Below are 17,043 nucleotides of genomic sequence, written 5' to 3'. Positions count from 1 at the left end.
GATTCCCATGAATTCCAACATGATATGGACCAAACACAATTGCTCACAAGGGAGATTCAGCCTGAAGGTGGCCAGTCAGCCGCCTGGGACCCGGAAGCCTGGCTGGAAGTGAAGCTGGGAAGAGTGTGGGGAATCTATCCTGAAGAGGCAAGCCTGCAGGCAGAGGAGCTGAGACTGCCTTTTGTGGCATTTGATGAAGGGAGGGGTGTCACTTAAGCTTAAGCTGAGGAGTGACATGGACAGATTTGCTCATTGGGAAGATCTGTCTTGTAAAGGGTAGATCCTCATGGCCAGTTTGAAGACTGTTGCTGAAATGGTGATAAAGGCCTGAAATAGAACCATAGAGGTGAAATTGGGTGGTGCGGGGAAGAGTAGATCTGAGATGTTTTACCATCTAATAAGTGACTGCAGGGCTAGACAGTGGATGGGGAACTGGGGGTACGAGATACAGGAAAGGGAGTTGTCAAGAGTAAGTACTTTTAGCGTTCATCTCTAATTTTGGCCAGGCATGGGGGACAGTGGGTGGGTGGGGACCAAATACAAAAGACAACAGAGTATTCTAGCTTAGGATCTCTCACCTTTGGCACTGTTGTCATCTTGAGTAGAATAAGGTTTTGTTTTGGGGGCGGTCCTGTGCATTGTATTAAGAGTAGCATCCTTCGCCCCTGCTCCAGTCTTGACAACCAAAAATATCTCTCCATAATGCCGAATGTCCCCTGGGATGTAAAATTGCCCTGGTTGGGAGCCACTGATCCAGAATCAGGAGGGAAATTTCCTCTTTTCAACTTCTCCTTTTCTTTGTTTCGCAGTGGTGTGAGATTTTGCTTAGAAGACCCTTTGTGAGACTTTTGTCTAAGGGACCAGCACTTTTAGCTAAGCCCTTGGAATATGCTGGTGTCTGTGTCCTTTTTGGACTCAGGAAGGTATCTCTAACTGGATGGAAGGACATCTGACTTTGGAAAGAGGGACATCATTCTTTCCTGCCAGACATTTTCTTCCATATGCCCTTTTTCAGCCTCCAGTTACAGAAAAGGACAAAGCCTTAGTGAGAAGGGCAAAGATCAGAACAGTTCAGTGGAGTGGCCTAGGTACACAGGGCAGCACAGAACTCCGGCCACCCCAGGCCAAAGTGAAAGAAAGGCCACTGGTAGTCTCACACCCACGTCATCAGGACTCTAAGGGTTAAACTTGATGTTGACTCATCATGATTTTGATTTACACAAAGCCAAACTGAAAGCTCCTTGTCTACTGCAGTTCCTGGAAAGCCTTCTATCTGTCTTCATTCTTCCTGCAGACCAGGGCAGTGGTCTGATTCAGTCCAAGACGCTCTTTGAATCACAGTACGTGGAGATTACAAATAAAAGTTTTATGTTGAAGAAACAGCATTCCTCTTTCCACACCCTTCCAAAAACTTGAAAAATCGTTGCACGATGTTTAGGGTTGGGAAGAAGGGAGCGTAACGATATAGTCTCAAGTCCAGCAGGCCAGAACTATCTTGGTGAAAGGAAATCAGGTCTCTCCCCTCTCCACATTGCCCTTTGTTTTTTTCCTCACAATGTTCAAATTCTCAGGGCTTTTCTGGAAGCTCGTGACAAGTTGCAATCCCTATTTTTCTAATCATTTGCTACCATTACTGTTTTATTAAGCGCTTGGTCAACCTATGCCAAGCAGTGCCCATGATGGGACTCAGCCAGTCCCCAGGGGCTCCTGTTCCAACTAAAGACTCCTTAAAAGGCAGATGACATAATCATTTTGGAAACGTTATTATAAACTTATCGTATAATGTTTATAGCAAATGTCGACAAGTGTATATGTTTGCGGTGGTGGGGGAGGAAAGGCCTTGGGTTACACAGTGGCTGACCTATTTGTGGGAGGGATTTAGAAATAATGACACTATCTCTCAGTTCTACAGGCCTTGATACTTTACAAACTGTTTTCATAAACATTATTTTGTTCAATAACATATGCAAGCCAGGATTTATTATTATTATTATTATTTTTTGAGAACGGGGTCTCACTGTTACAAACCTAGGCTGGTTTTGAACTCCTGGGCTCAGGTGATCCTTCTACCTCAGCCTCCACAGTAGCTCGGATTACAGGTGCATGCCACCATGCTTGGATTCTGGAATTTATTCTGAACCATTAGCCACAAGAATCAACATCCTGAGATTCAGCACAGGCAGGCCCTCCTCCTGGAAGCTTCCCTTGCTCCTTGCCTCCCAAAAGACACCCTTTTTGTATCCCACAATTCCTTGTTCTTTCCCTTATCACAGCCCCTCAAACTGACTGCAGCTTTCTGTTAGCAGAGCTTGCTTTTGATGAGTGTCTTCTACAGTTCCTGGAACGATTTCATAAATATTTATTGAATTTGAGGGCCTTTATTCCAAGAGTGGAACCTTTGTTTTGAATAGGTTAAACATCCCTGTGCCCTTTGGGTGGGATCCAGACTAGGTATATTATCAGCATTTTTATTGGTATACTTTTTGTAACTGTTTTCAGGTATATGCATTGGCTTAATTCAGCCAAAATACACCTCATTATAGTTCTCATCATCCATCTAGACATGACTCTTTTTTGGGAGAATGTGATAGAATAATGTCCCCCTCCCATGATTCCATATCCTGGATCCCCATCACCTGTGAATATGTTACCTTACATAGCAAAAATGACTTTTCAGTTATGAGTAAATCAAGGATTTTGAGATGGAGAGATTATGATGAATTATCTGGTATACCTAATCTAATCACAAGGGTCTTTATAAGGGAAAAGGGGAAGTAAGAGGGTCAGAGTCAGATACGACAAGGGAAGCAGAGGTCTGAGTGGTTCCACAACAAGCCAAGGAATGTGGGTAGCCTCTAGAAGCTGGAAAAGTCAAAGACACAGATTCTCCCCTAGAATCTCCCGAAGGAATACAGCTCTGCCCACACTTTGATTTCAGCTTAGTGTCACTTCTGACCTCCAGAATTGTAATAAAATAAAACTAAATTTGTGGTCATTTGTGACAGCAGCAGCAGGAAATTCCTAAGGACTCTTGTTTTCCTTCCTCCTAGCCTCACTGACCCTCATAGGCGCCCTAGTATCAATGTGTATTCTTCCGACTCACCTCCCATCCCCTTGAAAAATATGTAGAAAGCTGGTCGTGTGCTTTAAAAAACGCACGTATGGTACCCTCCCTCATGTTTGGAATGTTCCTTTTAAAATCAACAATATGTATTGCCAGCTTTCAAATATGTCCTTTGTCCTTTTCACAGAGCACAGTGTTGCCAGGGTCCCCAAGTCCACGCAGTGAAGTAGGGCTAGTATTACTAACCCTGGAGTCAGCGCTAGCAAACAAGGGCTCATAGGTCAAGGGCTAGAAGCCACGTTTCCACATTCCCAGGCCAAGGCTGTTTTCCGCAGATGACTCGGTCCTGGTGTCCGGCAGGGCACAGCCCCTAGCGCTTCCGAGGCCCCGCAAGTATGCAGGCAGCGGCGACGCCGGCTCCGCCGCGCGGAGGGAGGGGGCCCGGGTAGCGCCCGGACTGGGCGGCGACGTGGTGGAGGAAGTTTTGTTCGGTCAGAGACTGGACCAGGGAGCTGCGGGTGAGCCAGGTGTCGAGCCTTGGGAGCCCTAGGAGCCATAGGAGCTGCCAGAGCCGCCGGCGCACCGCCCCGCCTCATCCTGCTGCTCTCGCCAGCTCAGGTTACCTGAGGCCGGTGGGCGGGGCGGCCCTTCCCGTCTGCTCCGGCCCCCAGCCTCCAGGGCGGCGGAGCCGGGAAGAGGAAGAGGGAGCGAAGGAGGCGGGGACTGCCGAGGCTCCAGCCCGGCCGGGCTCCGAGGCGAGAGGCTGCATGGAGCGGCCGGCGCGGCTCTGCGGGCTGTGGGCACTGCTGCTCTGCGCCGGCGGCTGGGCCGGGGGCGCCGCGCCCACGGGTGAGTGCGACCCTCTGGACCCGAGGGGCGGCCGGAGGGATGAGGGCGGTGAGGGTCACGAATGAAAGGCCCGGAGGTCACCGCCGGGCGGAGGGCCGAAGCTGGGGTGGGTGCTGGGGGCTGCCCTCGCGAGGCCCGGTGCTTGGCGGTTGCGGCTTCCCGCGCGGGGTCTCTGGGGCCCGGTACTGGGGCCGGTTCGAGGTGCGACCTGGGAGCTGCGGGGTTTTCCCGAACTCCGGGTGCGGCGGAGGTGGCGGCAGCGAAGTAGGAGGACGGCGACTTGTCGTCGCACTTCGCTTGGGCCGTCGGGAAGAGCCAAGGAGGCTGGCGTCCAGGCTTGCAGGGGCGGGGGTCCTGAAACATGCCCGCGGGGTCAGAGGGCCGCGGGTCAGCGCCCGGAAAGTCGTCTGTGAGCCCCGGAGGAAATGAGCCAGAGCCGGCGGGGACCACGACCGAAGTCTAGGCGAGCTGAGAACGCGCTGGGGCTCTTTACCGGAGGCCGCGCCAGTCCTCACTGTCTAAGGGTGGCTCTTGCGGGTGGAAGTTGAAGGGAACCTCTAAACATCTCAGTCCTTGTTGAAAAAGGACGTGACGATCATGACCTCCTCTGGCGTGGAAGAAATCCTTTGGGAAACCCAGAACAGCATCCCGGCAGATGCTCCCCCCACCAGATGCTCCCCCTGCCCCACTCTCTTTAATAAACCTTATATTTTAGAGTAATTGTAGATTTATGGGAAAGTTGCAAAGATAGTTCAGAGAGTTCCTGTGTATCCCTCACCCTGTTTGGTAACTTCTAATCAACCTGACCGTTGTGAAAATTTGGGAGTTAATGACTGCGTTAGGAGCAGCTCCTGGAAGGAATGGCCTTCTATATGTTTCTGGTGACAGTGAAAGCCCCAAACTGTATAGGTTTTATTATCGCATTGACACAAACACCTACATATGCTTAGTGTGTTTTTACCAATGTGCTTTGAAATCCAACTTGAAATGTTGATTAGGAAACCTTGATGCCCTCTATGGATTCAGTCAATGAAATACATGCTGCCAGGCAGTGTTTTAGGGGCTGAGGATGCAGCAGTGAGCAAAACAGATCAGGTCCCTGCCCTCAGACATATCGGGGGGTGGGGGTAAATATGATATGTCGGAGGGTGCTAAGTAGAGAAAAACACAGCAGCTGGGAAGGGATTTGCCATTGTAAAAAGGGTGGATCGAGAAGAAAACGTGTTGCTGAAAGGTGGCATTTGAGTAGAGACCTGAGGGAGACTTGAAGCTTGTCAGTCAATAATTATTCAGGTGTCTGCCTTATTTAGTACTGAACCAGGCTCTCTAGGTTGACTTAGAACCTGAGAGTGTATAGCAAAATTCTTGCCCCAAAAGGGCCTCTAGTTCAGTTGGGGACACCTGATTTCCATAATCATACGGGGACATTGCAGTCCAGAGAAGGGAAGGGACTTGTCTAAAGTTACCCATCTCATTAGTCTCCTGATTTTCACAGTGCCACTCCAGCACTCTCCCTCCTGCAGACTCACTCCCACACGCACCTGAAACAACAGCTGGCCATCTAGACAATAGTGGCAACTCCCAACTTCATCAGTTTTGTCAATGGTTTGTCAACTTGCTTATTTAGAAAACAGAAACTTCTCTCCCTATTAAAAGTATTGATAGAACTGCATTGAGATATGGTGGGAAAAAATTAGATGTTTCCAGTGAGACTTGAGTTTTAGTGGTTCTGGGCTGATCATTTCCTCTCTGTTGTGCTGCAGTTAGTTTTCTCATCTGTGAAATGAGGAGGTTGAACTGCATAACTTCTAAGAGCTCCTCCAGCTCTAATCCTCAGAGTGTTTATAAAAGTGATTAGATTACTAGCTTAGTTTAACCTGTCCCACTCAATGGCCCACACTGTGGCATGTCTTAATTATAACTAGCATGTATATGGCATGTATGCCCAGCAGTTTTCTAACTGCTTTACTTGTATCATTTCATTTAATCTTTACCAATAATATAACCTGTAGGTGCTGTTATTAGTCCCATTTTGTACATGAAAAAGTCGAGGCACAGTGCGACCAAGACCCTTGCCCAGATTCGCATAGCTGGCAAAGTGGAAGAGCTAGGTTTCCAACCCTGGCAGCCTGATTCCAGAGGCCATGCCCTTAACCACTGTACTTAGTGCTTCTGCCCAGCAGAAAAGACACGAGTCTTTAGCTGAACACCTCCCAGGGTAGCAGGGCAGGACTGCTTGGGACCCACGAAAGTATGTGCAAGCCATTTGTTAAGAAGCTAATGATACTATGTTAGGCCAGGTGCAGTGGCTCATGCCTGTAATCCCAGCACTTTAGGGGACTGAGGTGGGTGGATTACTTGAGGCCAGGAGTTTGAGCATGGCCAACATGGCAAAACCCCGTCTCTACTAAAAATACAAAAATTAGCCGAGTGTGGGATTACATACCTGTAATCCCAGCTACTCAGGAGGCTGAAGCATGAGACTCATTTGATCCTGGGAGGCAGAGGTTGCAGTGAGCGAAGATCAGGCCACTGCCCTCCAGCCTGGGCGACAGAGCAAGACTGTCTCAAAACAAAAAAAGAAGCGAATGACACTACATTGGAGACTGGCTTTATAGTGGCTGGGCTGTGTGGTCCAAACAACTAGTACTATAGGCATTCAAAAGAGAAAAAGCTGAAGGTTGGTAGTTTTATGGAAGAGGTAAAACTTGAGCTAGATCTTCTGGATGAGTGGATGGAGAATTTATTCTGGGTCAGGGGAATAGCAGGAGCAGAGACCCAGAAATGAGGGTAAGAGTGCTCCTTTGTGGTCAGGAAGGAGCCTGGCTTGGCAGGAGAGTGCATTGGTAAAGTCAATCCAGGCAGAATAGCTTGATTTGCCCTTGAAAGCTCTGAGTCCGGAACAGCATGGGGAAAATAACACAGGAGGAGGAAGCAAGCAGGGAGACTTGACTGGGTAGGGGAGCCCCTGGAGTGTGAAGCTACACAGGAATCTATGGTTGCAGGTCTCCTCTAGAAAAATGTGCTGTGAACCCTTCCTGTCCAGGACCATGACTTACTGGTATCTTCCCACCTGGTGGGGCACAACAGAGCATATTTGCATGATTGGGGTAACTAAGAAAGATGTTGCAAGAAAAAAACGAACAGGAGTTGATGCCTGAGTGGATGTAAGGGAAGGAGATAGATGACTCATATATGACTCTTGTGATTTCCTTAACTTTTCCCAAAATGTGCATGCCTCTGCCAGCTGCTGTGATTGGACAGGTGAGAGCAAAAGCTATAAGCTAAGCAAAATGCCTTCTTATTAAACAGTAGATTGTATTAACTCTTAATTTAAATAGGATGTTGTGCTAGATGACTGTACAGACTTGGTATTTGAGGTTTAGATACAGACATACTTGGGTCCCTTCCTACTCCCTTTTCTGAAGTCAGTGGTGCAATCCCCAAGGAATCGTTGAAATTAGGTGCCTAAGGGAAGCTTATCAGGTAGAAGGGATACTTGTTCTGTCTCAAAGGCCAGGGACATATATCAATTCAACAGAAAACCAAAGCAACCCTGGCCAGGCGCAGTGGCTCACGCCTGTAATCCCAGCACTTTGGGAGGCCGAGGTGGGTGGATCACTTGAGGTCAGGAGTTCGAAACCAGCCTGGCCAACATGGCGAAACCCCATCTCTACTAAAAATACAAAAATTAGCCAGGCATGGTGGTGTGCACCTGTAATCTCAGCTACTCGGGAGGCTGAGGTGGGAGAATCGCTTGAACCCAGGAGGCAGAGTTTGCAGTGAGCTGAGATCACACCAGTACACTCCAGCCTGGGTGACAGAGCAAGACTCTGTCTCCAAAAAAAAAAAAAAAAAAGAAAAAAAAGAAAGCAACCCTTTAGAATTGTTTTGTCTTAAAGAAATAAAGCAGATAGCTAACACATAGCACTTACTGCCTGTGGGCACTGTTCTAAGCACATTGGTTGTATTAACTCATTTAATCCTCATAGTAACCCTTTGCAAGAGGTTACTATTATTATCCTCATATTAGAGATAAGAAAACTGAGAGGTTAAGTAATTTGCCTGCTGGCAAGTAGTAGAGGTGGAATATAAACTCAGGCAGTCAGGCTCCACAGTCTGTGCTCTTAAACACTACACTATGTTGAAGTATCCACGAAGAGCTGTTAGAGACCTTTACGAGTAGTATAATCATCACTTATTCATGTATATGTCTAGGCATGTTGTACACACACAGAGTTCACATGTATTTGTATATATTTAAACATTTGGAGATTATATTTAAAGTTTCAGTGCCTGTATTTTTTTCAATTTTTTGCTATAAATACACATAACATAAAATTTACCATCTTAACCATTTTTAAGTATACAGTTCAGTGTTACTAAATACATTCATAATGCTGTGCAACCATCACCACCATCCATCCCCATAACTCTTTTTATCTTGCAAAACTGAAACTCTGTACTCATTAAACAACAACTCCCCATTTTCCCCTGCGCCTAACCCCTGGCAACCACCATTCGACTTTCTGTCTCTATGATTTTGACTACTCTAAGTATCTTATATGAATGTATGATATACTTTTTGTCTTTTTTGTGACTGGCTTATTTCTGTTAGCATAATGCCCTCATGGTTCATGTTGTATCATATGTCAGAATTTTTCCTTTTTAAAAGCTGAGTAATACTCCATTGTATGTATATACCACATTTTGCTTATCCGTTTATCTGTCGATGGACACTTAGGTTGCTTCCATGTTTCAGCGATTTCACAATCTGTTATGAACTCAGGTGTAGAATATCTTTTGAGACCTTGTTTTCGCTTCTTTTGGGTATATACCAGACATGGAATTACTGTATCATATGGTAATTCTATCTTTAACTATTTTGAGGAACCACCATACTGTTGTCCATAGTGAAATTTTACATTTCCACCAACTATGCACTGGGGTTCGAATTTTTCCATATCCTTGCCAACATTTATTTTCTATTTTTTGATAGTAGCCATTCTAATGGGGGTGAGGTGAAATCTCATTGTGGTTTTGGTTTGCGTTTTCCTAAATATTAGTGATGATGAACACCTTCATGTGCTTATTGGCTATTTGCATATCTTTGTTGGTGAAAAATCTATTTAAGCCTTTGCCTATTTTTGAATTGAGTTTTTTTTATTGTTGAGGTTTAGGACTCCTCTGTATATTCTAGATATTAATTCCTTATTAGATATATGATTTTCACATATTTTTCCATTCTGTGAGTCATTTTTTTTCTGTGAATATTTTGATGCACACATTTAAATTTTTTCCATGAAATCCGATTCATCAATTTTTTATTTTGTTACCTACATTGTTGGTGTCATATCCAAGAAATTGTCACTGAATCCAATGGTGTGAAGCTTTTGTCTTATGTTTTCTTCTAAAAGTTTTATAGTTTTAGTCTTACAATTTAGGTCTCCGATGCATTTTGAGTTTATTTTTTTACTTGGTATTAAGTAAGGGTCCAATTTCATTCTTTTTCATACGGATATCCAGTTTTCCCAGCACCATTTGTTGAAAAGATTGTCCGCATTGAGTGGTCTTGGCACTCTTGTCAAAAATCATTTGACCATACATGTGATGGTTTATTTCTGGACTGTCTATTCTATTACATTGATCAGTATGTCTGTCTTTATGCCAGTACACACTATTTTGACTATTGTAGCTTTGTAGTACGTTCTGAAATCAGGAAGTCTAAGTCCTACAGCTTTGTTTTTCTGTTTCAAGACTGTTTGGCTATTCAGAGTTCCTTGAAGTTTCATAAGAATTTTAGGATGGATTTTTCTATTTCTGCAAAACTATGCCATTTAGATTTTGATATACATTGAATTGAATCCATATATCACTTTGGATAGTATTGACATCTTAACAATATTAAGTGTTCTAATAAATGAACATGGGATGTGTTTCCATATCATCTACAAACAGATAATTTTACACCTTCTTTTAACTGGATGTTTTTATCTCTTTTTCTTGCCTAATTGCTCTGGGTGGAATTTCAAGTACTGTGTTGAATAGGAGTGGTGAAAGTGGGCATCTTTGTTTCATTCCTGACCCTAAAGGAAAAGCTTTCAGTCTTTCACCATTAAGGGTGATGTTTGCTGTGGGTTTTTCATATATAACTTTTAAGTCAATTTCCTTATACTTCTAGTTTGTTGAGTGTTTTTATCATGAAAGGTAAATTTTGTCTAATGCTTTTTCTATATCAATTGAGAAGATCAGGTAGTTTTTTTTCCCCTTTATTCTGTTAATGTGGTATATTACATTGATCGAGTTTTGTATGTTAAAACATCTTTGTATTCCCGGAATAAATCCCACTTGGTCATAGTCTATAATCCTTTTGATATGCCCCTATATTCACTTTACTGCTATTTTGTTGAGAATTTGTACATCAGTGTTCATAAGGCATATAGGTCTATAGTTTTCTTTTCTTGTAGCATCTTTGTCTGGCTTTGGTATCAGGTAATGCTGGCCTCGTAGAATGAGTTAGGAAGTTTGAGAAGATTTGGTATTAGTTCTTTAGATGTTTGGTAGAATTTTATCTGTGAAGCCATCAGGTCTAGGGCTTTTCTTTGTTGGGAGATTTTTTATTACTGATTCAATCTCCTTACTACTTATAGGTCTATTGAGATTTCCTATTTCTTTGTGATTTAGTATTGGTGGTTTTGTCTTTCTGGAACTGTGTCTGTTTCATCTAGGCTGTACAATTTGTTAGTGTACCGTTGTTTATGGTACTCTCTTATAATCCTTTATATTTCTCTAGAGTCAATAGTAATGATTCTAGAGAAATATTCATTTTCATTTTTGGTTTTAGTAATTTCAGTCTTCTTTCTTATTAGTCCATTTAGCTAAAGGTTTGTCCATTTTGTTGATCTTTTCAAGAAACTTTTAGTTTCATTGATTTTCTCTATTTTCTATTCCCTTTTTCTTTTATCTCTGGTCTAATCTTCATTATTTCCTTCCTTATGATAGCTTAAGATTAGTTTGTTCTTTTTCTAGTTATGTAAGTGGTAAAGTTAAGGTTGCTGATTTGAGATCTTTCTTGTTTCTTAATATAAGTGTTTATAGCTATGAATTTTTCCAATAGTACTACTTTCACTCCATCACCTAAATTTTAGATGTTTATATTTACGCCTTTCATCAAATTTGGGAAGTTGTCATCCATTCTTCTTTCTTTCTTTTTCTTTTTCTTCTTTTTTTTTTTTAACTTTTGAGACAGAGTCTCACTCTGTCACCCCGGCTGGAGTGCAGTGGCGTGATCTCAGCTCACTGCAACCTCTGCCTCCCGGGTTCAAGCAATTCTCCTGCCTCAGCCACCCAAGTAGCTGGGATTACAGATGTGCACCACCACACTCAGCTAATTTTCGTATTCTTAGTAGAACTGGGGTATTGCCATGTAGGCTAGGCTGGTTTTGAACTCCTGGACCCAGGTGATCTGCCTGCCTTGGCCTCCCCAGGTGCTGGGATGAGCCACCACACCTGGCTCATTATTTTTTCAAGTATTCTTTCTTTCCTTTTCTCTTTCTTCTCCTGGAACCGCCATAATGCGTACACTGGTCTGCTGATAGTATACCACAGGTCTCTTAGCCTCTGTTCACTTTTCTTCAATCTTTTCTTCTTTCTGTTCCTCGGACTCAATAATTTTTATTGCCCTAATTTCAAGTTTATTGATTCTTTCTTCTGCCTGCTCAAACCTACCTTTGATTCTTTTTAGTGAATTTTCATTTCAGTTGTTGTGCTTTTCTGCTCCAGAGTTTCTTTTTGATCTCTTTTTAGGTTTTCTGTCTCTTTATTGGTATTTTCATTTTGCTTACATATCATTTTCTTGACTCTCTCCACATTTTCCTTTAGTTCTGTGAACATCTGAAGATATTTGTTTCAGAATCTTTCTTTAATGTATTTGCCATCAGGTCTTTTTCAGGGACAGGATTGGTGTTGTTTAACTTTTTTTCTTTGAATGGGCCATAGTTTCCTGGTTTGTTTGTTTGTGTGTTTGTTTTTTTGTCTGCCTTGTGATTTTTTGTTAAAAACTGGACATTTAAATCTGGTTTCTCTGGAAACCAGATTCCCCCCTCCTCCAGGATTTGCTGTTTTTTGTTATTGTTTTGTTTATTGTAGGCTGTGTGTTGAGCATCAACCTGAAGTGTAAACTTAGTCTTCTCAGGTTTTTTTCTGGGCTTTCCCTGAGCATGTGTGGTCACTTTCTATTTTTCTCTGTATATGTAGTTTTGTTTAATTTTGTTTTGTTTTGTTTTGTTTCTGAGACTTAGTCTCGCTCTGTTGCCCAGGCTAGAGTGCAGTGGTGTGATCACAGCTCACTGTAACCTCGAATCCCTGGGCTCAAGTGATCCTCCCACTTCAGTCTCCTGAGGAGCTGGAACTACAGATTCATGCCACCACACCTAGCTAATTTAAACAAACAAACAAAATTTGTTTTGGTAGAGATGGGATCTTGCAGTGTTGCCAGGGCTGGTCTTTGACTGCTGGCCTCAAGTAATCCTCCTGCCTTGGCCTACCAAAGTGCTGGGATTATAGGCGTGAGTCACCATGCCCAGCCTCTGTAGTTGTTTTAGAATTTCTAATCTTAATGCCTAGCTCCCAAAAGTGGAAAAGGAGAAAAATGAGGTGACAAGAGAAGAGCGCCATCTTTTACATCTTCTGGAAATCACTTTAGCTAGATAGGGAGGGCTTGCAGCAATGGGGATAGATGCAACCACAATGGCTGCCAGCCTCTTTGTCTGTACCTCTGTGATCAGAAGCAGCAATCAGTAATCAGAATACAAATCCCCGATATTTGGAGGACAGAGTACTTTTGCCCACATAGCCCACACGCTGTGGGCAGAGGGCTCCAGGAACATGTGCACAGCTGCCTGCCGTGGGGTTGGGGATGAAGGATGGGCAGCTACTACTGTGTAAAAGCTGGCATTGATTGAAATTTATTGCAATTTGTTGTTCAAGCCTTTCCTTGGAAATTGCAAGCCTTCGATGTAAGTGTTTCCTAATATAACTCTGCAGTCTTCCAAAATTGTTACATCAAACAGATTCTGCCACTACCATTGTTATCTAGGTGAGGAGATAGATGTCTGGTGCTTCCTACTCTTGCCATATTCCCAGAATCCATGTGTGTGTGTGTGTGTTTAAAATGTAGGAAGTAGAAAAATCAAAAGATATGGAGGGAACCAGAAGAGAAAAAGAAAAGGATAGCAGATAGCTCCAAGAAGCCCAAAATGCAAACTAGTTAGAAGATCTGACCAAAGGACACTTCAAAACAGATGGGAAAATATTAATCCCATTTAAAAGGTTGAATATAGGGCAGGCTATTGTTTTATTTCAAAACTGAGGTTAAAGTAGGTTTTAAAAGGTTTTAAATTACCTTGAAAATTGGAGTACAATTGAATGAACCACAAATAGGTATATTTTTATTATCAGGGCTTTAATATTTGTGTGGGAGTGGGAGGTAGGCGGGTAGGGAGAGCACTGGAAGTGCTAAACTAGGTATGTTGGTATGTTTCTGGGAACTGCAGAATAAGGCAGATAATCCTACAGTAAATAGTAGTCTCCAGTAGGAACAATGTTTTTATTAGAGGCTCTCTACCTGACAAATGATTTGTCTTAAAAAAATCATTGATATGGTGTTAGAAAGGCCAAAATGGAAAGTCATACATGCTTTTATCACTTAAAATCCTAACTATAGCTCTGTTGCCTGAGCCATTGGTGCTCCCTGGTACTAGCTCAGTTTTAATGCAGTACAATAGGAATTCTTTGCTTCCACAAGGCCTTGTCCTGCTGTGGGCTGCTCCTTCCACAGTTGGACCTTGGGAAAAGCTATTGATAGTAGAGTTAGAAGAGGGATGATTTTTTTTAATTTCAAATTTTATTATAGATTAAAGAGTACATGTGCAGATTTGCTACATGGGTAAATTGCATGATGCTGAGACTTGGGGTCCCAACTATGTGATCACCCGGCTGTAACCATAGTACCCAACAGGTGGTTCTTCGGCCCCCAAACCCACCTCCCTCCCTCCCCTGTCTAGTGATCCCCAGTGTCTGTTGTTTCCATCTTTATGATCATGTGTATTCAGTGTTTAACACCCACTTATAAGTGAGAACATGCGGTATTTGGTTTTCTATTCTTGCATTAAATCACTTAGGATAAAGGCCTCCAGCTCCACCCATGTTGCTGCAAAGGGCATGGTTTCATTCTTTTTGTGGCTGCATAGTATTCCATGGTGTATATGTGCCACATTATCTTTATCCAATCCACTGTTGGTGGGCACTTAGGTTAATTCCGTGTCCTTGCTTTTGTGAATAGTGCTGCAGTGAACATACAGGTGCATGTGTCTTTATGATAGAATGAGTTATTTTCCTTTGGGTATATATCAGCTAATGGAATTGTTGGGTTGAATGGTAGTTCTATTTTACGTCTTTTTTCTTTTTTTGAGACAGAGTCTTGCTCTGTTGCCCAGGCTGGCGTGCAGTGGTGCGATCTTGGCTCATTGCAACCTCCACCTCCTGGGTTCAAGTGATTCTTATGCCACAGTCTCCTGAGTTTCTGGTATTACAGGTGTACAGCACCATGCCTGGCTAATTTTTGTGTTTTTAGTAGAGATGGGGTTTTGTTACATTGTCCAGGCTGGTCCCGAGCTCATGATCTCAAGTGATCTGCCCGCCTCAGCCTCCCAAAGTGCTGGGATTATAGGCGTAAACCACCGTGCCCGGCCTATTTTAAGTTCTTTGAGAAATCTCTAAACTGCTTTCCACAGTGGTGGAACCTGTTTGCATTTCCACCAACAGGGTATAAGCATTACCTATTTTCCACAGCCTCGTCAACATCTGTTTTCTGACTTTTAAATAATCACCAGGGAATGAATGTTGAGGGTCAAGGGTCTTTGTAGACTGCTGACCAAGTCATTGCTATGAGAAAACTCAACTACAGAGTGCCTGTGAGTTTGATGTTTTGGGACAAGTGGAATTTTTTGCTCAGTTAGAGAGGAAGGTAACAGTATAAATATTGCTGATTATGTAACAGGCACAATGCACTCCAAAGTAATAGTGCGTAGAGTACAAGATTTAACTCTTATCATTTGGTAAATTACTATTACTATCATCCTTAAGTAATTAATAATGATTCCGTTCATCACTTTAGAAAATTTGGGGGAATTATTTTCAAATAACTTTAATAAACTTCTATGTTGAAATAATTTTTGGTTGACAGAAAAGTTGCAAAGGTAGGACAGAGGGTTCCTGCACACCCATCACCCAGTTTCTGGGGGATGATTTTGATAGTCTTGGTCTCAGGAGAAGTTCTCAGGAAAGTTTAAAATTATGTTTCACAGTTCCTCCTGTTTCTCTTCCCTCTTCAGATTAGTCAAAGCTCTAGCTCTAGCTGTTTAGTGTCAGACCTCAGGGGAACAAGGGCTGCTAAGTCTCTTTCTCAGTACTTCTTTGGAAAAAGCTATAAAAAAACAATTACCAGGTCATGTTAGCAAGCAGAATTAAAGATGAGCTTCTTAAACTTACTTATAGAACTGCTGAGATTTTGAACAATCTGGGTTTTTTTGTTGTTGTTGTCATTGTTTTTGAGACCCTGTCTTGCTCTGTCACCCAGGCTAGAGTGCAGTGGCATGATCTTGGCTCACTGCAGCCTCAAACTCCCGGGCTCAGGTCATTCTTTTGCTTCGGCCCCCCAGTACCTGGGACTATAGGCATGTACCAGCATGCTTGGCTAACTTTTGTAACTTTTTTGTATAGACGGGATTTTGCTATGTTGCCTGGGCTGGTCTCAGACTCCTGGGCTCAAGCCACTTGGTCTCCCAAAGTGCCAGGATTATAGGTGTGAGCCGCTGTGCCCAGCCTGAACAGTCTGTATTGAGTGAGGTGTGTATCCCAAGGTTAGGGAACCCCAAATTCCTGGAAGAGAACAACTTGGAAATATTAGTATTTAAGAATATCACTCTTTGCTATGAAAGTGGTTAAGAATGTGACCTTGGAGCCACACTTTTCAAGTGACAGTCCCAGCTCTGTCATTTACTGTAACCATGGTATATGGAACAAATAACTTCACGTGCCCGTTGCTTCAGTTGCCTCATCTTTAACATGAGGCCAGTAGGCCGGGCGCAGTGGCTCACACCTGTGATCCCAGCACTTTGGGAGGCCGAGGCGGGTGGATCACTTGAGCTCAGGAGTTCGAGACCAGCCTGGCCAGCATGGCGAAAACCCATCTCTACTAAAATTACAAAAATTAGCCAGGCGTGGTGGCGTGTGCCTGTAGTACCAGTAACAGGCTAGGTGAATCACTTCACCCCAGGAGGCAGAGGCTGCAGTGAGCTGAGATTGTGCCACTGCATTCCAGCCTGGGTTACAGAGTGAGATTCTATCTCAAACAACAACAACAACAACAAAAAACATGAGGCTAATACTAGTCCCTATCTCAAAGATTGTTATGAGGATTAAATGGATTAGTATGTGTAGAATATTTAGAATAGTCCCTGGCCCAGTATATGTTAGATATTGTTAACTCAGCTATTACTATCCTGCCCTCCAGGACTTGGGAGAATTAAGCAAATCATTAAAAATACTGTTGATAAATTCATTTTTTGTCCTTGATTTGAACAGAAACTCAACCACCTGTGACAAATTTGAGTGTCTCTGTTGAAAACCTCTGCACAGTAATATGGACATGGAATCCACCCGAGGGAGCCAGCCCAAATTGTAGTCTATGGTATTTTAGTCATTTTGGCGACAAACAAGATAAGGTAAGTTTTCTGCAACATGTTACATTGATGAGGTAAGGTGAACACTATGAATTGGAGCCAAGAATAAGCCAAATTCTAATCTTATATCAAAGTGGAAATTGTATTTTGGGGTGTGTTTAAATTTCAATTGGGGAAATTATAGAAGCAACCATTGACACAAGTGAACACTTAAAATATTTCCTAATTGTTTGACAATTAAATGCAATTGAGATTGCTCTGACAGGAAATATTAGATATCTTTTTCTCTAAGGTACTCAGTAAATAATTATGTTATTGTTAAAATTTGTTCCTGTGTTCCTGTCTGTAGCTGTATCGCCTTGTATCTATATAACACTTAATTTTTCA

General features: G+C 43.0%; 1 protein-coding gene across 2 annotated transcripts in view; it reads left to right on the top strand.

The window, feature by feature from the left end:
* The first annotated feature begins 3,463 nt into the window (after positions 1-3,463).
* IL13RA1 (interleukin 13 receptor subunit alpha 1) overlaps positions 3,464-17,043 on the top strand; it is a 66,132-nt gene continuing 52,552 nt past the window's right edge. Inside the window, exons 1-2 of one of the 2 annotated variants that reach the window (XM_033201970.1) lie at positions 3,464-3,913; positions 16,559-16,698. In XM_033201970.1, the coding sequence (XP_033057861.1) occupies positions 3,832-3,913; positions 16,559-16,698 (222 nt within the window). In that variant the 5' untranslated portion in view covers positions 3,464-3,831. The remainder of the gene's footprint in view (positions 3,914-16,558; positions 16,699-17,043) is intronic. The other variant, XM_033201971.1, reaches the window with a different exon arrangement.

Source organism: Trachypithecus francoisi, unplaced genomic scaffold (genome assembly GCF_009764315.1).
Source record: "Trachypithecus francoisi isolate TF-2019V2 unplaced genomic scaffold, Tfra_2.0 Lachesis_group6, whole genome shotgun sequence".
Classification (NCBI taxonomy): Eukaryota; Metazoa; Chordata; class Mammalia; order Primates; family Cercopithecidae; genus Trachypithecus; species Trachypithecus francoisi.
The sequence above is the reverse complement of the archived record's forward strand: the minus strand, read 5'-3'. Positions and strand labels throughout refer to the sequence as shown.